The sequence below is a fragment of the Salvelinus namaycush genome, chromosome 21, assembly GCF_016432855.1.
Source record: "Salvelinus namaycush isolate Seneca chromosome 21, SaNama_1.0, whole genome shotgun sequence".
NCBI classification, from domain to species: domain Eukaryota; kingdom Metazoa; phylum Chordata; class Actinopteri; order Salmoniformes; family Salmonidae; genus Salvelinus; species Salvelinus namaycush.
In genome coordinates this window covers 22,591,944-22,617,136 of record NC_052327.1, presented here as the reverse complement: position 1 = coordinate 22,617,136, position 25,193 = coordinate 22,591,944, and the positions used below count along the sequence as shown (strand labels likewise).

General features: G+C 42.3%; 1 protein-coding gene across 2 annotated transcripts; it reads right to left on the bottom strand.

The window, feature by feature from the left end:
• Positions 1-1,681: 1,681 nt before the first annotated feature.
• Positions 1,682-10,009, bottom strand: LOC120066208 (tyrosine aminotransferase-like). Of its 2 annotated transcripts, none has more exons than XM_039017409.1 (12): positions 9,876-10,009; positions 8,753-9,036; positions 8,533-8,637; positions 8,058-8,125; positions 7,747-7,905; positions 6,942-7,101; positions 6,782-6,834; positions 4,227-4,379; positions 2,978-3,106; positions 2,754-2,837; positions 2,558-2,656; positions 1,682-2,457 (listed from the first exon to the last, which is right to left on the bottom strand). In XM_039017409.1, exons 2-12 carry the CDS (start codon positions 9,027-9,029, stop codon positions 2,317-2,319), a joined length of 1,428 nt encoding a protein of 475 aa, XP_038873337.1. In that variant the 5' UTR covers positions 9,030-9,036; positions 9,876-10,009; the 3' UTR covers positions 1,682-2,316. The 2 variants fall into 2 exon arrangements, with proteins under 2 accessions (XP_038873337.1, XP_038873338.1); XM_039017410.1 differs by having other exon boundaries at positions 6,942-7,080.
• Positions 10,010-25,193: the final 15,184 nt, after the last annotated feature.

Below are 25,193 nucleotides of genomic sequence, written 5' to 3'. Positions count from 1 at the left end.
TCCCTGAGGCCTGCAAGGCCTCCATCCTGCACAGCATTACAGGACAGGCACGGCAATACACCACACTTGAAGATACCAAACATAGACCACAAAGAAAGACAAACCGTTTTGTTGCTATGAGATAAAGTATAGTGATGTTAATAAAGAGAAGGGGATAAGATAACGTTCTGACCTTCCACAGGCCCAGATAGTGTCAGTGGTGAGCATTTCTCCACCTGTTATAGGGAAGAGCTCATCACACACTTTCTAGAAGTAATTTAAAAGATGTGAACGCACACAGAGATTTGTTATTGAAATGTCAAGAACGGTATCAGTAGAGACCATTAGTCCCTGTATCATCCATGTGATTATTTGTGCCAGTGTCTGTGTGTATGTGGTTCCGTGTAGCTCAGTTGGTAGAGCATGGGAAGTGCCAGGGTTGTGGGTTCGAGTTCCATGGGGGACAATTATGAAAAAAGTATTAAAATGTATGTACTTGCTACTGTAAATTGCTCTGGATAAGAGTGTCTGCTAAAATGTAAATGTACTGTAATCCCACCTTCAGTCCTACAGGGAAGTCCAGCTGCAGGTCACTCGGGGACTTGTTTCTCTTGCTCTCTCGCTTCCTTATCTTTCTAGTTAATCGTTGAACAATGTAAGAAGTACTTCACCACTATTGTGTATTTATGTGTACACTCAGGATGAAGGGGATGAAGGGGAATGTCCTAAAGGACATTTTCTTCTGAGGGGAAATACTGTAGACCTAGACTACAGGATCCTCATGCCCAAACAATATGTGGTAGGAAAGATGTGAGATTACATAGGCAAATGCACTGTGCGATATATGTGATATTGTACAATAGTGTAGATTAAACTTAAAGTGTTTGGTAGTGTAATGCAAATACATTCCGGTATGCAGGTCCTGGAGGACAAATAATGTGACCATGTTGAATCTGCTCAGTATGGTCCCAGGCTGCAATTCATATATCAAGCAGTAGATTGTGCTGTAGTATCAGCAATGAATGATTTCATGCTAGTCAGTCATCACACCGATTTTTCATTTTTTACAATAATCTTGAGAAGCATACCATTGAACCACAAGTGTATCTACAGTACAAATAGTCAAACTGATAAATGTATCTGTGTGTAGTAAGAGGGGAAGTATTCCAATGTAATATTTATTATTTGTGAGGATGTTTGTTTTCTTTAAATCCAAGAGAGCCTACATAGCGCTTTGAAACTGAAGGTGATTCGAGATCTTTCTAGGGGGTATGACATTTTACTATAAGAGAAAGTTCTGGCAGAAAATCTATAAGAGTACTGAATAAACAAAGTATGAAATGACAACAGCTCAAGACTGAAGTCATTCAATATCGTGTTCATGTTTAATGTTTTAATCCTCTTGAAGTCTTTTGAAGATTTACACCTGATCATAAACACTGGGTACATGCAGGCGTGTCAAAGACAAAGGACCAGTGAGTGAAACCCTAACCATGTCCACCCCCATTCTGGACTGATTGGACGTACCGTTCAACCCTTAATAAGCTGTTACATGACTTTACTGATGGACAGGTCAGCTCAGGTCAAATCCCCATGTCTGGATTGGGTGTAGGCCTCAATAACAAACTATAATCAATAAATTAGTGGATACATCCTTTGATTTAGTTTTTATATTACCATGAGCTAATGAGTCACAACAAAAAACAGGTATTTCATAGCTTTACTTTGGTTTAAATAACTTTTTTACATAAAAAAAATAACATTCAATATTACATGAAGATAGATTAACAAGTAGATAGGAAAGGTTTTGGTTGAGCATCATAATCCTAGCAAGAAAAAGTATGTAACACAGACTATGGAAAGCACTGTATGTAATCTGATCCGTGCTGGTGCTTGAGTTCCATTTGTTTTCCTGGTAGGATCAACCCAACCATTAACCCCATCATGGTTTGAACAAAGGGGGTGGGTAAACCCCCGGTCCCTGGTTCTATAGGCCCAATGGTGTTCTGGTCAACCCAACATACAAAATAACACTGGAGCCTTGAGAATTGATACAACCATGAAGCCAAATAATTAGTCAAAGTAAGGTTAACATAAAATGGCCATACAAAATATAAATATCAGGTCTGCTCATAAATTTAAGTTACCAAAGATGGACGACCACCAATTACATTGCTAAATCCTTTGCTCCTGCAGTGCAACATAATTCTCTCACTCCTCTTCCCTAGTTTCTCTTCTTTCTTTCACCCGCTCTCTTCCCGTTCTCTTTTTTTCACATTCACTTTTGTCCCTTACTGCGTCCATACTCTCTGGTCTCCCTCTCTCTCAGGCTGTCTCTCATTGGTCCAGCTCGTTGCTGTCTTGGCTGCAGGGTCTGTAGTGGCGCTGGCAAAACTCCCGAATCCGTGCACATGCCTCCACCATCATCTCCTCTGGTACGGTCACCACGATCCGGAAGTAATTTGGGTACTCAAATGCCTGCAGGGAGAGAAGAGTTGTAAAAGACAGAACAAGGACATTTCTCCACCCTCGGTAGACAAAAAGGATGGATGAGACCATTGTGTGTGTGATGTTTTACCGTAGCAGGCAGGCAGAAGACGGACTGCTCAGTCACCAGATGCTCAGTGAACTGCACATCATTCTGGAACTCTGGGAAGTGTTTCATCTCAATCCCCACCTAGAAATGCCAAGACACGCACTAAGTATCCTGGTCTGTTCTATTATCTCCCCACCTACCAACTCCACACCAAGAGTTCTGGACACGTGAGACTCACCATGAGGTACATGGCTCCTGCTGGCAGCACAGGGGTCAGCCCAGGAACAGTGGACAGTTCAGAGAAACAGATCTCTGAGTTTGACTGAGAAAGAAGCAGGAAACCAGTCAATAGACAAGTCAGTAGGACAGTCAGACAGACAGATATCCAGATACGTCAATATGTTAGACTACTACCATCTGTAAATAAAGTAATTGGGGAAGGTTCAAGGGAGGGGGACTCACCTTGAGGAAACTAAGGGTTCTGTAGTAAAACTCCTGGGGCGTGTTGTTCAGGATGCTCTCTATCGCCCCCTGGACAACGGTGCAGGCACCCAGAATCCTCTGGCTAAGCTTAACCAAACCCTGACGAATCTAAACGCAGAAGAGAAACAAATTAGACACATAAGAAGTGATTCAACCCCCAGAGGACATGCACAGACTAATTTTACTGTGTGAGTATTGGTGTAGTGCAGGGAACATCAAGCAGATTCAGACGCGGGCCAATCTTTTCATGAGCAGATGGTCAGGGGGACAGAACATAATTACAAATCATTTGTAGACTGCAAATTGACCGCAAGAAGCCAAAACAGATATAATATTTGACTAAAATAATAATTTCAAACCTTGCTTACATTTGTGTACAATCATGTGATTATTATTATTATTATTATGGCTTCATGGTTGTATGTACACTGAGAATACCAAATATTAGGAACACCTTCCTAATATTGAGTTGCATCCCCCCCTTTCCCTTCAGAACAGCCTCAATTCGTCTGGGCATGGACTCTACAAGGTGTCAAAAGCGTTCCACAGGGATTCTGGCCCATGTCGACTCCAATGCTTCCCACAGTTGTGTCAAGTAGGCTGGATGTCCTTTGGGTGGTGGACCATTCTTGATACACACGGGCAACTGTTGAGCTTGAAAAACCCAGCAGCGTTGCAGTTCTTGACATAAATTGGTGCACCTGGCACCTACTACCATACCCCGTTCAAAGGCACTAAAATCTTTTGTCTAGCCCATTCACCCTCAGAATACACAATCCATGTCTCAATTGTCTCAAGGCTTAAAAATCCTTCTTTAACCTGTCTCCTCCCCTTCATCTACGCGGATTGAAGTGGATTTAACAAGTGACATCAATAAGGGATCATAGCTTTCACCTGGATTCACCTGGTCAGTCTATGTCATGGAAATAGCAGGTGTTCTTAATGTTTGTACACTCAGTGTATATCTCTCTATTATGCGTGGGAATACTTTGGAACAGATTTCCAAAATTAAAATCACTTGGACCTGATTTGCTGGCGTTTTATACATTGTTTAACGTCCAACAATAAAATGTGAATTCAAACAAAGAAATATTTTGCTCAGAAAACTTCCAGGACCACGTAAAATCACCCTTGGGCTGTCAATTAGGGAACACTGGTGTAGTGTAATGTATGTGTATAGATAAACTGGACCATACATATGCAATTAGTGAGAGGCTGAAGGATTTACCTCTTTTCCAAAGATTTGATTCCTGTCATGAATGAGGATCCAGCCCATCCTCCAGCCAGGAACCAACCATCGCTTGGCCAGACCGCCACATGCCAGGATGGGCACATCACTGCTGAGGGACGCCATAGATTGGTACTTGCAACCTGGAAACACCTGATAATGGAGATACATTAAACACTCATATCAATACAAAACACTGTAGAGGACAATGTCAAATCATCAGTGTTAGTTTACACTAAAGGGAAAGTGTTTTTACATAGTGATACATGTCTATTCTATCCACACTACAGAGCAGTACACTCAGGGTCGTGCAAATGTCTTGAAAAATACACCCAACCACCAAGCAGATTGTGGCCAGTAAAAAAGGAAATGCAACAGATGAGACCGATCCAAGATAAATCTGATTGAAGGCCAGCTTGGGAAGGGAAAAGGGTAGAGCTGTGTTGACTAATCAAAAATGTCCTTTTGACACAAAGACCCTGATGTTTAGTGGGACTGACTTTTTTGATTAAAATACCTTTCTGCGAAAAGCAACCAAGAAGAGCAAATTTGGCAGTTGTGGAGATTCAAATAGATTAGAATAGAGGGGAAATCTTCAATTTCCACTTAAGGTCACTTCCAAGCTGTGTGGCTCAGCACAGCTTTCAAAGATGTTCAAAATCTGCCATTTCAGTGTGTTTGAGGCAAACAATTGCAGCCCTCATCTTGATTTTAGATTGGGTAATTCAAAATGTAATAAGCTGTTTTTGAGTATGTAACTGTAATCCAATTACACATTTTTTAAGAAGTTAAATAACTCCAGATGGGCTGGTACAGTAACTGTAATAAGCTGGCTTTCATTAAAGATGAGGCCTTGACGTCGCGTTTGGGATCCGCCCCGCATCCTATTGGTCAGAGCACACTGACTGACAGTTCAGAAAAAGCTAATCTTAAACCTCACCTCAGACCTAATTTACAAACAGAGCATTTTTGGCACCACTCTATGCTCTCGTGAGCGATAGGCTTTTTCCACAGAGAGGAGCCCACAGGGGCCCTTAGGGAAAGAGCCTGGTGCTTGCCAAACATTCCCCTCTAACCGTGAGATGGAACTGATGCTGCCCAGACACGTCATGCCTCCACGCAGCCCCTAAACACCCCCACTCACCCCCACCCTCTCACTCGCTCTCGCACTATACTACCCTCACATCTACATTAATCGCAAACACATGCGGAAAAAGTGCACAGTCATTCTGAGTTCTTCTGTTGTCCTGAGTGAGACATTGCTGGATTCAGAGCTCATGTGATTTATGCACTCACCCCCTCTAAAGGATTCACAAATCACCCCAACCACCTCTCTCCATTCTCACAGGGACTAATCATAAAAAACACAGATTTCTTGTAAATCTCATCAATGCATGAAATACTGCAAAAATACTGTTCCCCTATTAAATACATCTTAAAACACCTTACAGAATTTCAATTTAACACCCAACAATGGTAAAAACAAATTCCAATACCTTAAACTATCCCCCAAAAATCTTAAAATAACTCTCGGAAATTACTAAACTAATTCCAACCCTCAAAGCAGAGCAGAGGAGCGCCTACTGACGATTTTGAGGTGGTACAGAAAGCAGCTGCTGCTTCACGAGATATCTCTACCTGAAAATACATGATCTAAGTGATTGATAGTTGGTATTCAACAGTCATAAAAGTATGCCTTATTTACTTTGAAGAACTACAATATAGTGATTTTGTCAGACAGCATAAGCAGCAGCTCTATAGAGATGAGATGATGACTTGGAATTAAATAATAAAGTAATCAAATAAAACAAATGTAATATACACAACAGCTGAAATATTTTATTAAAGTAATGTTAATAAATTATGGTTTATATGTGATAAGCATCATGGAACTTTGATTCACTGTTTTATTCTGTGTTGTTACAGCATTCAACCCACATAGTGCTTTTAATGTTTAAAAAAGTAATCGAAACCGAAATTATATATTTTTTTAACGAAACCGAACCGTCCTCAAAAAGCACTAATCACTCAGCAATACTACAGTATTACCTCTGTGGCTCATCCTTCACTTGCCCTGACTGACCTAACCCCAGCACTGTTGCTCCGCCACTGCCAGCCCCGCATTCAGCCTGTGACACCCCTAATCCCCCCAGTGCTGATGTGGACGTGTCAGGCAGGTCTCCTCGGATACCCAGCAGAGCTGAGCCAGGGAAAACCTCCCTGTTACAGAATGTTAAAGAATGTGCCTCGCTGGTATTATGTATTACATGAGGGACAGTGGCCAGCACGTAGGCTATACCCCAGAACTAGAAGCCTCCTCCTGGATGCATGACCTGGCTATTACTGTACTCCACCACACCTCCATAGACCCCCATAAACCAATCCACCCTGTGTTACACCCTAGTAAGCTCAACATCTTCATAATGCCAGAAGACAATACATTATCCTCTCCTTTTATGCAACAGACACAATGGCAGTTCTCTATTAATCTGTATGAGTGTTTGTCTGTGTTGTGTTTGTTTCTGAGAGGGCTTCTGTGTGTGTCTTGAACTCACCATGTCACCATAGATCTCATCAGCCAGGATTGGGATGCAATTTTTGGAGGCAACTAGACAAGAGAATAGACACAGTCATAGTTGTTTTAGTATAAATCCTTATATTGTGCTATAGTGAGAGGGAACACTGTGGCTCAGGGGGTGAATGAACAGAGCTCACCAGAGAGGACATTCTTTAGGTGCTCTTTACTGTAGACAGAGCCGCAAGGGTTGGAAGGATTGTTGATGATCAGGCAGGTTGTCCTGTCATCGATCAGGCTTTCCATGTGCTGGAGATCGATCTCCCAAGACTTCTCTGGCTGCAAGTACAGACAAAGCCCCTATGAGGCAGAGAGCAGGCACATGCACTTGAAAACATACAAACCTATCTGCAGATTCTGCACTGCCCTAACTATCTCAACTGACCTTTGATCTCTTAGTGCTATGATATCTTAGTGCTATGAAATGATATGCAGCTCCAAGTATTTATGTATTTGTATGTATGTAGTATGTGTGTGTGTGTGTGTGTGTGTGTGTGTGTGTGTGTGTGTGTGTGTGTGTGTGTGTGTGTGTGTGTGTGTGTGTGTGTGTGTGTGTGTGTGTGTGTGTGTGTGTGTGTGTGTGTGTGTGTGTGCGTGTGCGTGCGTGCGTGCGTGCGTGCGTGCGTGCGTGTGTGTGTGTGTGTGTGCGTGTGTTTGTGTGTGTGTGTAAGCCTAAAGGAAAGTAAGTATCCAATGTGATTTATAAGTGCCAGATTTGCACCAGTGAGGAAGAACTCAGCATTTCCCCCAATCTTTCCTTTTCAACAATATATTTTTCCCCACCCTTGCTCTCTCCCTCTTTCTTTCTCTTCACAAAAAAATCTATATCAGCCCGCTTTTTCTTTGTTTGCTTTATTTTCCCTCTATTTTGTTCCTTCTCCTCAAAACATATTTTTGTCACTCTCCCTCACATTTGAATCGCTCCCCTCTCCCTCCAGTACTCACCAGCAGGTTGTACAGTTTGACCTGGATTCCCAGAGACACAGCCAAAGTCTTGTAGAGGGAGAATCCAGGGCAGGGGATTAGGATGTTGTCTCCAGGGTTACACAGCACCGTGATGGCCAGATCTATAGCCTGGCTGCAGCCACTGGTCAGAACCACATCCTGCAAAGGAAGATAACAAGAGATTGTTAGAGGTCTGTATGTCCTCTAGTTCTGGGGAAAGTTACAGTAGGGAGACAGAGGTGAACATATGGTGAAGAAAAATAAAGTTTGAACGAGGAAAAGCAGATAAAGGATGAGTCAGGTAAACGCACCTCTGCCTCCAAGGGGGCCTCGGGGCAACTGTAGAAGTTTGCCACCACATCTCTGCTCTTCTGATAACCTGTCGATGAGTAGAAGACAACAGCTTATATTTTGTATTGTGTACTGTATTCAGTAGTCTGCTGGGACAAAGGGAGATTTCGCATGCATACGTCATTAGAGCTACAATCATCATCAATCCTAGCGGGGAACCTATTCAGTTCATCTGCCGACAGGTTAATGGCCCTATTTCACTTAGCTCTCAACTTCCCTGACCGAAATTCCTTTATAACATCCAACCTCTCAACCCCTTGCAAGTCACCCAACTCCCCTTTTAGCTGTGCCTCATCTAATATCTTCTCAATTACCATGTAATTTTCTTTACAAAAAAATATAATTTTACACCATCTCACTCTATCCTTAGTATTTTGCACTTGACAAGCTTTTTGAAGTGTTGGTGCTGTGATAAAGTGTTTGCATGAGTCTTACCAACAGAGGGAGCATAGCCATTGTATTTGTGTGAGTCAATGGCATCCTTCAAGGCCTGGATAACTTTTTCATCGGTAGGCAGGTTCCCGAACACTGTAGGGTCCCCTGATGGTGTGACAGAAAGACAAAGGAGTACATAAGAAACATAATTCTGGACAACTGCACATCACAAGTGAACACACTGAGTATATGCAAATAAGATAGTGGTGTAGCATCTCACCAATGGATAGAGCAATCATGGGCTTCTCGGGGTTGGGTGTGAGCCTCATCCCGTCCACAATGGCACGGATGGGATTCAAGGTGTTGATTGACATCTCTGAGGGCCGGATGTTCCATCGCTGCCTGCGGCTCTTCTGCTTGGATTTATAAACACTGCCTTTCACAGTCTTATGTTGGATACCATTCTCGTTAAGACCTTTTCCATTTACGCCATTGAGAGAACTATTCTCATTGACACCATTCCCATTCATTTTGACCACATAGGAATTGTCCTCCATGTTACAACTGCAGCTCCAGATGGAAGTGATAGGAAGAAAAGTCAAATTGGGAGTAAAAGATAGGTAAAACAAATAGATTTCGATTAATAATTACTGCATTACATTTTTTTGAAAAATATCATACAAATAAAATACTATACTATACTAAAATGATGAATGAATATACAAATAATACATTGGAAAACTGCAAATAAACTTGTTGGATAATTAAACGTCAGTGCAGAGAAGTAGGCTAGCCCAGATGTTCAATTACCCATGTAAATTCAACAGGTGCCATGTCTATAAAATCCAGATTGAACTCAAACGCGCTGCGCTTACTGTTCTGAACTGAAATGAAGATATGCGCGCAGTTGAACATTAAGGTGGCCTAATGAAGAGCCATCTACTGATCGGACTTGGACAAGTCTATCAATGGCTATCTTATCACAAGCGCAGTATAAATACATGCATTGTATAGTCCATAAGCTAAGAAATAAAACACATTTACATCACGCAAGAACAATAAATTAATAACCTAATTAACTTACATTTAACATAATAAAATCGAACCATTTAATCAACTCGTTGAGTTATCTCAAAAATATGAGAAACATAAGAAAATTGAAATAAGACAAAAACAACAAATATTCTGAAACGACATTGCCTATAGGCATCTCTTTTAAATAATATAATATTTGTTTCTACATGCGTAATAATAAACATGCGAGCTATACCTTAAATAAAAGGCAATAATACATTTGACCCGTAGCGGATTATACATTTCCTGTTAATAAATTGGATATTTACTTGCTAAGGGTAGTTAAATGCGTAATCATACATTTAAATGACAAAATAATGTTTAAATACCTTTACAATCTCAAAATAATTTCACACTCCAAATGAAGGAATTCAGGTAAAATATTCTATATGTACTTATACTGATAAGTCTGTTATAAACCAGCTTTATAGCAAGCCCCCGAAAATGGGTGTTGGACCCTGCCCATCACTTCATTGGTGGAGACTGAGTGTTGTGCCATACACCCCTGTTACACCATTCCCAAAAATGTGAAACACCTCAAGGTTTGGGTTTATATGTATCATTTAACTCTTTCCAAAGGACATATACGAGACTCGTGACAGGAGACCCGTATGCTGTCCTCGTGCGTAATGCACATTTTCATGAATGGGAGATTTTTTTCGAATGAAGCATCAATCAGTTTCGATTAATCAAAGTAATTGATTTCAGCCTCTAACAACGGATCTCTCAAAAACGTGTTGAGGCTCAGTCAGGTTGAGTGCAGTTTAGGATTAGTATGACTTTTCCATTGTAAAAAAAAAAACAATGTAAAAATGGGGGTAAGTAGGCTAATAGACCCTAATCTATGGAACAGCTACACCTTGCTTACATGATGGTCTCTCCAGAACTGGTTTTGAGAGTGTTGTTTCAATGCTCCATGCATTGGGTTATTTTAAAATCCAGATTCTGAAGGGAATTATGATTTCTGGCAAATGACCACAGCATGTACAGTATGTATACAGGAGTACATGTAAGCTAAATAGGTATATACAGTCAAATACAGATAAGTAGTATACGATACAGTGCAATTGCTTCATGTGTGGAAAATAAAGCTTCAATTTATACACGTTGAAAATTCACACTTGACCATTTCTATTTAACACAGTAATGTAACAGGTAGCCTACAGCATAACTGTTGTTTTTTTGCTCCACTCTGGGGTTGATTACCCTCATGATGGGTAAATCAGTGAACTGGGACTGAAGGATTCGTGGTGCAATATTGATAAAGAGAGAGCTGTGTCCTGAAACATTTACAGAGGAATGTACTTTCTCTCAAGATAAATAAATACAAATCCTAGTAAGAACATTTTGCAGTAGTCCAAAACACACAAAACTCCCCTGAAACTTTGTACCCCACCATCCCCTTATCATCTGGCTAAGGACCCTTTGCCCTATGCACCAGCCAGTGTGATGGGGTTGAGTCAGTGAAGGACCTGGTCATTCTCCGTACCTATGTTGACCACGTTCCTGTCCACCTTCTACATACACAATATTCTGAATAAATAAAACATTTACCTTGAAACACATACCCTAAATCGTTGTCCTCACTTGACCTACCCCAAAATGATTATGGACTAACAGTACTTTTCCCTCTAAAGGCAGTGTGTCAACACAAATGCATAGGGGGTATGCACTGACAGTTTGATGACCCTTAACATGTCACTTACATCACAGCCAGGAATGATTCACAGCTCTCCATTTGTACATCTGTTGTCGGGCGATTCCACACCAACTGGAGCGGAAAATATTTTTGGTATCGCAGATTGTTCTGACAATTCTCACATAGAAACTTCATTGAGAGGAAGGATGTTTGAAATGCTTTTTACAGTTTTATCACAAACCATTTTTTAGAAAATTATAACGAAAGTGGCCATTTTAGGCCCTTTTTTAGACCTATACATGCCTCCTGGAAGACGTTATGATCTGTGAACACCAAGTGATACAGAAAACATTTGTGTCACAATACTCCTTATGTGCTCTAAAATATGGAGTATGTCTTGATTCTGAAATTTTTCACATTAATTTATTCAACATTAAATATATTCATATTTCAAAATAACCCTTTTGATGTTGTTCATTTTAAGACATTGTTTGGAACAATATACTCTACAAGTACATCACATTTCCAGAGTGGACTCTGCTAACTCTGAATGTATGAAAAATGTTATGCGCACCACCAACACAGTGAATGGGAAAATGGATTCAAAGGGAACTCCCTCTGCTGGTGACTTGCTGAATGTGCAATCATAAAAGAGGGCTGTGATTGGTTAATGACCTATGATGTCAATTTCTATATATAAAATGGCTCATATCATTAAAAGTACCAGAGAGAAATTGTAGATGTTTGTAGAGTATAATTGTCACAAACAATGTCTAAAAATAAACTACACTAAACAGAAATATAAACACACCATGTAAACTGTTTGTCCCATGTTTCATGAGCTGAAATAAGAGATCCAAGAAATGGGGGGTGCGGAGGAGTTTTTCTGTCTGTAATAAAGCCCTTTTGTGGGGGAAAAGCTCATTCTGATTGGCTGGGCCTGGCTCCCCAGTGGGTCGGCCTGGCTCCCAAGTGGGTGAGCCTATGCCCTCCAGGCCCACCAGTGGCGGCACCCCTGCCCAGTCGTGTGAAATCCAAAGATTAGGACCTAATGAATTTATTTAAATCGATTGATTTCCTTATATGAACTGTAACTCAGCAAAACCTTTTAAATTGTTGCATGTTGCATTTATATTTTTGTTCAGTATAAATAAAAAGGGTCGTTTTGAGGTATTCATTTTAATATTTTTTTATGTTGAATAAATGTATGTGTATTTCAGAATCTAGACATATTCCATATTTGAGAAAACACTATACGGAGTATAATGACATCAAGATATTGTCTGTCATGCACGGTTCACAGATCATAGGGCATTACAGAAGGCAGGTATACAGTACCAGTCAAAAGTTTGGACACACCTACTCATTCAAAGGGTTTTTCTTTATTTGTACTATTTTCTACATTGTAGAATAATAGTGAAGACATCAACACTATGAAATAACACATATGGAATCATGTTGTAACCAAAAAAGTGATAAACAATTCAAAATACATTTGAGATTTGAGATTTTTCAAAGTAGCCACCCATTGCCTCGATGACAGCTTTGCACATGTAACAGTTTAACTTTCGTCCGTCCCCTCGCCCCTACCCGGGCTCGAACCAGGGACCCTCTGCACACATCAACAACAGTTACCCACGAAGCATTGTTACCCATCGCGCCACAAAAGCCATGATGATGGAATGGCGTATTGCTGCAGAATGCTGTGGTAGCCATGTTGGTTAAGTGTGCCTTGAATTCTGAATAAATCATTGACAGTGTCACCAGCAAAGCACCCCCACACCATCACTCCTCCATGCTTCATGGTGGGAACCACAAATGCGTAAATCATCCATTCACCTACTCTGTGTCTCACAAAGACATGGCGTTTGGAACCAAAAATCTCAAATTTGGACTCATCAGACCAAAGGACAGATTTCTCCGGTCTAATGTCTATTTGTAAACGAAGAGATCTTCTGTTGAATCTGACAATTAATCTTGATGGTTGTACAGTCGTCTCAAACAAAACTGTGAAGGACCTCGGCGTTACTCTGGACCCTGGTCTCTCTTTTGACAAACATATCAAGACTGTTTCAAGGACCCCTCCTGTCTCAGCCTCCAGTATTTATGCTGCAGTAGTTTATGTGTTGGGGGGCTAGGGTCAGTCTGTTATATCTGGAGTATTTCTCCTGTCTTATCCGGTGTCTTGTGTGAATTTATGTATGCTCTCTCTAATTCTCTCTCTTTCTAATTCTCTCTTTCTTTCTCTCTTTCTTTCTTTCTCTCTCTCGGAGGACCTGAGCACCATGCCTCAGGACTACCTGGCCTGATGACTCCTTGCTGTCCCCAGTCCACCTGGCTGTGCTGCTGCTCCAGTTTCAACTGTTCTAACTGTGGCTATGGAACCCTGACCTGTTTACCGGACGTGCTACCTGTCCCAGACCTGCTGTTTTCAACTCTCTAGAGACAGCAGGAGCGGTAGAGATACTCTGAATGATCCAACTGACATTTACTCCTGAGGTGCTGACCTGTTGCACCCTCGACAACCACTGTGATTATTATTATTTATGAACATTTGAACATCTTGGCCATCTTCTGTTATAATCTCCACCCGGCACAGCCAGAAGAGGACTGGCCACCCCTTGTAGCCTGGTTCCTCTCTAGGTTTCTTCCTAGGTTCTGGCCTTTCTAGGGAGTTTTTCCTAGCCACCGTGCTTCTACACCTTCATTGCTTGCTGTTTGGGGTTTTAGGCTGGGTTTCTGTAAAGCACTTTGTGACATCAGCTGATGTAAGAAGGGCTTTATAAATACATTTGATTGATTGATTGATATTGCTCATGTTTCTTGGCCCAAGCAAGTCTCTTCGTATTATTGGTGTCTTTTAGTAGTAGTTTCTTTGCAGCAATTCAACCATGAAGGCCGGATTCACGCAGTCTCCTCTGAACAGTTGATGTTGAGATGTACCCGTTACTTGAACTCTGTGAAGCATTTATTTGGGATGCAATTTCTGAGGCTAGTAACTCTAATGAACTTATCCTCTGCAGCAGAGGTAACTCTGGGTCTTCCTTTCCTGTGGCGGTCCTCATGAGAGCCAGCTTCATCAAAGCGCTTGATGGTTTTGTGACTGCACCTGAAGAAACATTCAAAGTTCTTTAAATGTTCCATATTGACTGACCTTCATGTATTAAAATAATGATGGACTGTTGTTTCTCTTTGCTTATTTGTGCTGTTCTTGCCATAATATGGGCTTGGTCTTTTATCAAATAGGGCTATCTTCTGTATACCATCCCTACCTTGTCACAACACTACTGATTGGCTCAAATGCATGAAGAAGGAAAGAAATTCCACAAATTAACTTTTAACAAGGCACATCTGTTAATTTAAATGCATTCCAGGTGACTACCTCATGAAGATGGTTGAGAGTATGCCAAGAGTGTGCAAAGCTGACATCAAGGCAAAGGGTGGCTACTTTGAGGTATCTCAAATATAAAATATATTTAGATTAGTTTAACACTTTTTTGGTTACTACATGATTCCATATGTGTTATTTCATAGTTTTGATGTCTTCACTATTATTGTACAATGTAGAAAATATCACAAATGTTGAAAAAACATTGAATGATCAGTTGTGTCCAAACTTTTGATTGGTACTGTAGGTCTAAAAATGGGGCTGAAATGGTCAATTTCATCATGATTTTCTCAAAAATGGTTTGTGATACAAATGTAAAAAACATGTTAAACATCCTTCCTCCCAATTAAGTTCCTATGTGAGAATTGCCAGAACAATCTGACTGAGATACTAAAAATATGTTCCGCTCCCGCTGGCATGGAATCACCCTGTTGCATGGTGCCAACTCAGTGATGTACCCAATTTCCAATAAAGTGATCGTCATTGATTGGTCCTCGAAAAAGAGGTTCACAATGATTGGTCAGAAGATTTAACAGTCCACTCAGAAGCTCTGTGTCATATTTTACCCATGCCATCAAACAGACACCTCTTTGACTCAACATAACCCTGCATGAAATACAACCGTTCCTGAGGTCACACTCATTATTGTGTAAGAATCTAGGTCAGTAAGAAACTGGAGTGTGTATTGTGGTATGTAAAGGGGTATTATACTACACCCGGTAAAATTGGGCCTATTGAAAACTGTTACTGAAATGTAATCTGAATTCTGATGCTCAATAATTAGTTCCAAACTGCCTCAGCAAGCAGCACAAGAACTGTTCGTCGGGAGCTTTATGAAATGGTGTTTCAGATAAAATACAATTGTATTGGTCACATACACATATTTAGCAGATGTTATTGCGTGTGTAATGAAATGCTTGTGTTCCTAGCTCCAATAGTGCAGTAGTATCTAACAATTCACAACAATACACACAAATCTAAAGTAAAATGGAATTTAAAAATATATAAATATTAGGACGAGCAATGTTGGAGTGGCATTGACTAAAATACAGTAGAATAGAATACAGTATATACATATGAAATGAGTAAACATTATTACTGTAAGGATCGACGCTGGAGACGAGAAGCAGGTACAGGGAGTGAACATTTAATGAAACACGAACATGAAACAGAACAGGAGCAGCGTCTAGACAGGGGAAAAATAACCACATCAATACTGACACAGGGAACAAAGTGAGGTGCAGACAGATATAGAGGGGGTAATCAACAAAGTAATGGAGTCCAGGTGAGTCCCATATTGCGCAGCTGCGCATAATGATGGTGACAGGTGTGCATAATGAAGGGAAGCCTTGCGCCCCTGAGCGCCAGAGAGGGAGAGTGGGAGCAGACTTGACAGTACCTCCCCATCTAGGGTCGCCACCCGGCGTCCCACCTGGGCGAGCCTGGCGGGCCGGCCGAGGCATGGGCGCTGGACAAGCTGGCTGAGGCGTAGAAGCCCAACAAGCCGGCAGAGGCGTGGGAGCCTGGTGAGCCGGCTGAGGCGTGTGAGCCTGATGGGCCGGCAGAAGCATGACGTGGGGTGGGCGCCTGCCAAGCCCACCGGGGCAAGAAGACCTCTCGAGTCAGCTAAGGCGTGGAAGCCCGACGAGTCGGCTGAGGCGTGGAAGCCCGACGAGCCGGCTGAGGTGTGGGAGCCTGACGAACCGGCCGAGGGATGGCGTGAGAGCCTGCCGAGCCAACCGAGGCTTGTGAGTCTCTCGAGCAAGCTGAGGCATAGGAGCCTGATGAGCCAGCTGAGGCATCCCCCGGTTGCTTTGGCAGCGGCACCCGGACCCGACCTCACCAAAAAATACATATATAAAAAATCCCCGATGCTTCCAATTGGGGTGTCAGCATTCTGTAAGGATCAACGCTGGAGACGAGAAGCAGGTACAGGGAGTGAACATATAATGAAACACAGACATGAAACAGAACAGGAGCAGCGTATGGACAGGGTAAAAATAACGACATCAATACTGACACAGGGAACAAAGTGAGGAGCAGACAGATATAGAGGGGGTAATCAAAAAAGTAATGGAGTCCAGGTGAGTCCGATATTGCACAGCTGCACGTAATGATGGTGACAGGTGTATGTAATGAAGGGCAGCCTGAGAGGGAGAGCAGGAGCAGGCGTGACAATTACAGTGACTAGTGTTCTATTATTAAAGTGACCAGTGATTCCATGTCTATGTATGTAGGGCAGAAGCCTCTAAGGTGCAGGATTGAGTAACCGGGTGGTAGGATGTAGTGATGGCTGATGGTCTTGAGATAGAAGCTATTTTTCAGTCTCTCGGTCACAGCTTTGATGCACCTGTACTGACCTCGCCTTCTGGATGATAGCGGGGTGAACAGGCCGTGGCTCGGGTGGTTGATGTCCTTGATGATATTTTTGGCCTTCCTGTGACATCGGGTGGTGTAGGTATCCTGGAGGGCAGTCAGTGTGCCCCCGGTGATGCGTTGGGCAGGCTGCACCACCCTCTGGAGAGCCCTGCGGTTGTGGGCAGTGCAGTTGCCGTACCAGGCAGTGGTACAGTCCAACAGGATGCTCTCAATTGTGCATCTGTAAAAGTTTGTGATGGTCTTAGGGGCCAAGCCAAATTTCTTCAGCCTCCTGAGGTGGGGGCTGGGACAGGGAGTACAGGAGGGGGCTGAACACACACCCTTGTGGGGCCCTTGTGTTGAGGATCAGCGAAGTTGAGGTGTTGGTTCCTACCTTTACCACCTGTGGGTGGGGTTCGGACCCAGGGCCCCGAGCTTAATGATGAGCTTGGAGGGTACTATGGTGTTGAAGGCTGAGCTATAGTCAATGAACAGCATTCTTACATAGGTATTCCTCTTGTCCAGATGGGATAGGGCAGTGTGCACTGCAATGGTGATTGCATAGTCTGTGGATCTATTGGGGTGGTAAGCAAATTGAAGTGGGTCTAGGGTGTCGGTAAGGTGAAGGTGATATGATCCCAAACTAGCCTCTCAAAGCACTTCATGATGACAGAAGTGAGTGCCACGGAGCGATAGTCATTTAGTTCAGTTAACTTTGCTTTCTTGGGTACAGGAACAATGGTGGACATCTTGAAGCAAGTGGGGACAGCAGACTGGGATAGGGAGAGATTGAATATGTCCGTAAACACTCCAGCCAGCTGGTCTGCGCATGTTCTGAGGATGCGGCTAGGGATGCCATCTGGGCTGGCAGCCTTGTGAGGGTTAACACGCTTAAATGTCTTGCTCAAGTCGGCCACAGAGAACGAGAGCCAGTCCTTGGGAGCGGGCCGCATCGGTGGCACTGTATTATCCTCAAAGTGGGCGAAGAAGGTGTTTAGCTTGTCCGAGAGCAAGACGTCGGTGTCCGCGACATGGCTGGTTTTCCCTTTGTAATCCGTGATTGTCTGTAGACCTTGCCACATGCGTCTCATGTCTGAGCCATTGAATTGCAACTCCACTTTGTCTCTGTACTGACGTTTTGCCTGTTTGATTGCCTTACGGATGGAATAACTACACTGTTTGTATTCGATCATATTCCTAGTCACCTTGCCATGGTTAATTCCCCTACCCCCTATTCCCCTCAGGAACCTAAAAAGATTTGGCATGGGTCCTGAGATCCTCAAAAGGTTCTACAGCTGCAACATCGAGAGCATCCTGACTGGTTGCATCACTGCCTGGTACGGCAACTGCTCTGCCTCTGAACGCAAGGCACTACAGAGGGTAGTGCGTACGGCCCAGTACATCACCAGGGCTAAGCTGCCTGCCATCCAGGACCTCAACACCAGGCGGTGTCAGAGGAAGGCCCTAAAAATTGTCAAAGACCCTAGCCACCCCAGTCATAGACTGTTCTCTCTACTACCGCATGGCAAGCAGTACCGGAGTGCCAAGTCTAGGACAGAAAGGCTTCTCAACAGTTTTTACCCCCAAGCCATAAGACTCCTGAACAGGTAATCAAATGGCTACCCGGACTATTTGCATTGTGTGCCCCCCCAACCCCTCTTTTTACGCTGCTGCTACTCTCTGTTTATCATATATGCATAGTCACTTTAACTATACATTCATGTACATACTAGCTCAATCAGCCTGACTAACCGGTGTCTGTATGTAGCCTCGCTACTTTTATAGCCTCGCTACTGTATATAGCCTGTCTTTTTACTGTTGTTTTATTTCTTTACCTACCCATTGTTCACCTAATACCTTTTTTGCACTATTGGTTAGTAAGCATTTCACTGTAAGGTCTACACCTGCTGTATTCAGCGCACGTGACAAATAAACTTTGATTTGATTTGATTCCGATTGGTCAGACCAGGATTGAATAGACCTTAGCATGGGTACTTCCTGTTTGAGTTTCTTCCTATAGGAAGGGAAGAGCAAAATTGAGTCGGGATCTGATTTGCCAAAGAGAGGGTGGGAAAGGCGTTGTAGGCATCCTGGAAGGGGGAGTAGCAGTGGTTGAGTGTTTTTCCAGTACTACAGTCAATGTGTTGATAGAACTTCTGTAGCGTTTTCCTCAAATTTGCTTTGTTAAAATCCCCAACTACAATAAATGTGGCCTCAGGATATGTGGTTTCCAGTTTGCATAAAGTCCAGTGTAGTTCCTTGAGAGCCGTCGTTGTATCGGTTTGAGGGGGAATATACACAGCTGTGACTATAACCGAAGAGAATTCTCTTGGGAGGTAATGTGGTTGCATTTGATTGTGATGTATTCTAGGTCAGATGAACAAGGACTTGAGTTTTATGTACGTTATCACAATCACACCATGAGTAGTTAATCATGAAACATACACCACCGCCTTTCTTCTTCCCGGAGAGTTCTTTATTCCTGTCTGTGCGATGTACTGAGAACTCAGCTGGCTGTATGGATGGAGACAGTATATCCGGAGAGAGCCATGATTCCTTGAAACAGAGTATGTTACAGTCCCTGATGTCTCACTGGAAGGAAATCCTCTCCCTGAGCTCATCTACTTTATTGTCCAGAGACTGAACATTAGCGAGTAATATACTCGAAAGCGGTGGATGGTGTGCTTCCTCCTGAGTTGGACTAGACGTCCACTCCGAATACCTCTTCTCCGCCGGCGGCGTCTTGGAGCAGCCTTAGGGATAAGTTCAATTGCCCTGGGGGTTACGAACAAAGGATCCAATTCGGGAAAGTCATATTCCTGGTCGTAATGCTGGCGAGTTACCGCCGCTCTGATATCCAAAAGTTATTTCCGGCTGTATGTAATAACACAAAAAACGTTCTGGGCTAATAATGTAAGAAATAACAAGCAAAAAAACAAATTACTGCAAAGTTGCTTAGGAGCTAGAAGCAGAGCTGCCATGTCTGTTGGCGCCATCCATGGCCGAGCAGCCTGTGGTTGTTAATTTCTTTACTATCAAATGAGGAGAGACAAATGTATCACACAAGTCAGAGTTATACTTAAACTAAACCTTTAATCACTTATAAGGGAGCCGGTCAATTCAACACACACATATAAAGTGAATCGATTGAGTGCTCTACGATAATGATGGCTGGTCATGGCTGGTCGACGATTCACGCTCAGATGATTGGTTGAGAGCCCCGAGGCAAAAGTACAAAGGTCTTTTATAGCCAAGATACACCTCTTTCAACCTACATGACGAACAACAGATATATAAAATGGGGCACAAGGTTAAGATCTGTATGAAAGATACCTATAATACATAGCAGATAGTATCTGCTGTGTCAACAGTTTTCATTGTGTAGAGACCAGTGTCTGTCCCTCCGACTCCAAACTGGAACCATCTCTTCCTGGTATGGTATAGAACAGAAACATTAACTCATGCTCTGGAATGCTCTTTAGGTTTTATCACCCAAAAGACATTGTAATTCTCCTGTCAGTGTCATCTCCCAGAGGCCCATCCTCAGTAGAACACACACACAATAGTTAACAGAATACTCTATTCTGTTGCATAAAACAACCATTTGATTCAATAAAACGCAGCCTTTCTCTTCGTAATAATTGCAATTTCCCACCATAAGCCGCACACAAGCCCAAAATCACCATGCGCAATGCCAAGTGGTGGAGTGGTGTAATGCTCGCCACCTTTGGACTCCGGAGCAGTGGAAACACGTTCTCTGGCGTGATGATTCACGCTTCACCATCTGGCAGTCCGGCGGACGAATCTGAGTTTGGCGGATGCCAGGAGAACACTATCTGCCCGAATGCATAGTGCCAACTGTAAAGTTTGGTGAAAGAGGAATAATGGTCTGGTGTTGTTTTTCATGGTTCGGGCCCCTTAGTTCCAGTGAAGGGAAATCTTAACACTACAGTATACTTTGACATTCTAGACGATTCTGTGCTGCCAACATTTTGGCAACAGTTTGGGGAAGGCCCTTTCCTGTTTCAGCATGACAATGCCCCGTGCCAGGACCAACTCCATATTAATGCCCATGATTTTGGAATGATATGTTCGATGAGCAGGTGTCCACATACTCTTGGACATATAGTGTACATTCTCTAGTTGAATTAAATTCTCAAGCATAAAATAACTGAAGTCTTGACAATAATCTCCATTTTTCTACACACACCTGGTCAAAAAATGTGTCACATTGCATCACTGACTCCACTTACTGAAGGCAATGCAGTAACTTGTTCTCCAGTTTCTGGGCATAGTATTCTCCATATTGTTCAGAGAACCTGCACATCAATACATATACAACGTCCTACACACAACACCTCAACCCTAGAGAAGGAGACATGCATTCCTCCATCATACCATCTCCATTGCTTCAGAGTTTCACCATAATCTACTAAAGGCTGAATATATAGCATCCCTACTGGACAGCAAAGGAACAGCTAACCAACCTTTATCGTGGCACAATCTTCTCAGAGTGGCCTATCATGTATTCAGCATTGTGCATCTTCTTCATTCATATCACAAGACACCACTGAAACCAGGAATAGTTGAAGGTCACACTTCACATAGCTGAAGGTCACACAAGGCATATACATGTAGATGTCAATTACACCCATGTAATCATGCGAGACAAAGAGAGCAATAGAAAGGGAGCATGGAAAAAAGATGGGGGATTTAGCAAGCCTTGATATGAGCTTTCATATTGCAAAAGTATGGGCCAAAGCCTTAAAGTCCTGGTGGTTCTTCCTCATTAGGTGCATCTCTTGTCAGTTCTGAAAAAGAGCAAAGAAAAAGGACATTTCGCTCAGTAACCCACTACTCACTGGGTCGATCAGAGCTGCTGATATTCAGATATACAATTGATTCAGTTTAGTCAACAGTGTTGACCAAAGATCAAAGTAATCAAATCATGGCAATCAAATAAAGCAGAGTTATAATGCATTCATAGTACAGAGGTGGCCTACTTGTAAACAACGTAATGGGTTTCACAACAGTGTTAACAATACATACCTTGGTCTTCCCGAAGCATCCACATAATTATCTGTATCAGAATGCAAATGGTTCATTCCATGTTATTTCAGCAAGCCTCCTGGAAATATCAGGATGTAGGATGGGACATAAATCCCACAAATTCAATTACTAATTTCTCTGGACAGGGGGGGAAAAACACCACCTAATTCCCTGGGAATACATTGCATAGGATGAAGAAACAATACTCAGAGCTCCATACTACTCAGATATAGAGAGCTGATACTGAACTCATTGTTGGGGTGGGATTAGCGTGGGATGTGTAGGGTCTGTGTGTAGCTTTTAACCATTACGGTACTTTGGATTCCTAATGTCTAACTCATTGTTAGAAAAAGTTTGGTCCAAATCGGATGTTAGGTACTATATTTATTGAATATTACAAAAATATAAACACAGCATGCAACAATTTCAACAATTTTACTGAGTTACAGTTCATATAAGGGAATCAGTCAATTGAAATAAATGAATTAGGCCCTAATCTATGGATTTCACATTACTGGGCAAGGGCGCAGCCATGGATGGGCCTGGGAGGGCAGAATGAATTTTCCACCACAAAAGGGTTTGATTACGAACAGAAAGGCTGCGTTTCAAACATATAAAAGACACACACTTCTCCACTTCCCTTGCCTTATGCCCTTGGGGGAATCCCCACGGTCATCTTTGTCGTCGGTCCAAACAATTAGTCAACCAAGGGAAGTTGGCAACATAAGACCCTCAACCCTCGTTTGTGATCAAGTGTGCGAGTGTACAATTAAGTTCACTCCACTCGGAAACGCCCCATAATTCAATTTGCGATGATTGGACATCTGCTAAGAAGTCCAGCAAAACTTAAAACCAACATCAACATACAAGTATAAGTAAAAACAAATATAAATAAGTTAGGAATTGTGCTACTAATGCACATGACGGCACAAACACGTATCGTAAAAGCAATTCTGTTTTTGTTTGGTTAGCTTTTGGAAACGTTAGCTAGCACATACAACTTTCCCTGACAACACACTTATACATTGTATTTTTCAATTTACCTGATATCGTCAGATGGCTAGCATTCGATGTCTGCGGATGCGTTGTCTTCTAGCCAAGATATGAAATGCAATCATAATTGACTATAGCTCATATAAAGCACACACAACAGCTACCGGTAGTTCCATGATGACTGAAAACACAACCGTGGGACGAACGAGTGACATATTTCGGGGCAAGGGCTGTCCATTTAAAATTCATTCATTCTTCCCTCACCACTGCCCTGCAAGTGTCAACTCATCATATGTCATTATACGTCATCAGAAGTGTCCACTTAAATTGAGGGCTGAGGAGAGAGGGTGTGTCTTTTAAGTGTTTGGAATTCAGCCAAATACTCCTCAGTTTCATCAGCTGTCCAGGTGGCTGGTCTCAGACAATCCCGCAGGTGAAGAAGTCCGATGTGGAGGTCCTGGGCAGGCATGGTTACAGATGGTGTGACGTTGTGAGGTCCTTAACCAACAGTGCAGTTCAAGAAAGAGTTAAGAAAATGTTAACCAAACAAACTAAAGTAAAAAAATATATACAGTATACAGGGGGTATATACAGTTGAAGTCAGAAGTTGACATACACTGAGGTTGGAGTCATTAAAACTCGTTTTTCAACCACTCCACAAATTTATTGTTAACAAACTATAGTTTTGGCAAGTCGGTTAGGACATCTACTTTGTGCATGACACAAGTAATTTTTCCAACAATTGTTTACAAACAGATTATTTCACTTATAATTCACTCTATCACAATTCCAGTGGGTCAGAAGTTGACTGTGCCTTTAAACAGCTTGGAAAATTCAAAAAAATGATGTCATGGCTTTAGAAGCTTCTGATAGGCTAATTGACATAATTTGAGTCAATTGGAGGTGTACCTGTGGATGTATTTCAAGGCTGACCTTCAAACTCAGTGCCTCTTTGCTTGAGATCATGGGAAAATCAAAAGAAATCAGCCAAGACCTCCAAATTGTAGACCTCCATAAGTCTGGTTCATCCTTGGGAGCAATTTCCAAACACCTGAAGGTACCACGTTCATCTGTACAAACAATAGTATGCAAGTATAAACACCATGGGACCACGCAGCAGTCATACCGCTCAGGAAGGAGACGTGTTCTGTCTCCTAGAGATTATTGTACTTTGGTGTGAAAAGTGCAAATCAATCCCAGGACAACAGCAAAGGACCTTGTGAAGATGCTGGAGGAAACCGGTACAAAAGTATCTATATCCACAGTAAAACGAGTCCTATATCGACATAACCTGAAAGGTCGCTCAGCAAGGAAGAAGCCACTGCTCCAAAACCGCCAAGAAAAAGTAAGACTAAGGTTTGCAAAAGCACATGGGGACAAAGATCGTACTTTTTGGAGAAATGTCCTCTGGTCTGATGAAACAAAAATATAACTGTTTTGCCATAATGACCATCGTTATGTTTGGAGAGAAAAGGGGGAGGCTTGCCGAAGAACACCATCCCAACCGTGAAGCACGGGGGTGGCAGCATCATGTTGTGGGGGTGCTTTGCTGCAGGAGGGACTGGTGCACTTCACAAAATAGATGGCATCATGAGGGAGGAAAAGTATGTGGATATATTGAAGCAACAGCTCAAGACATCAGTCGGGAAGTTTAAGCTAGGTTGCAAATGGGTCTTCCAAATGGACAATGACCCCAAGCATACTTCCAAAGTTGTGGAAAAATGGTTTAAGGACAACAAAGTCAAGGTATTGGAGTGGCCATCACAAAGCCCTGACCTCAATCCCATAAAAAAAATTGTGCGAGCAAGGAGGCCTACAAACCTGACTCAGTTACACCAGCTCTGTCAGGAGTAATGGGCCAAAACTCACCCAACTTATTATGGGAAGCTTGTGGAAGGCTACCCGAAACGTTTGACCCAAGTTCAACAATTTAAAAGCAATGCTACCAAATACTAATTGAGTGTATGTAAACTTCTGACCCACTGGAAATGTGATGAAAGAGATAAAAGAGGTAATAAATCATTCTCTCTACTATTATTCTGACATTTCACATTCTTAAAATAAAGTGGTGATCATACCTGACCTAAGACAGGGCATTTTTACTACGATTAAATGTCAGGAATTGTGAAAAACTGAGTTTAAATGTATTTGGCTAAGGTGTATGTAAACTTCCGACTTCAAATGTACATATATATACTGTATATACACAGTGGGGAGAAC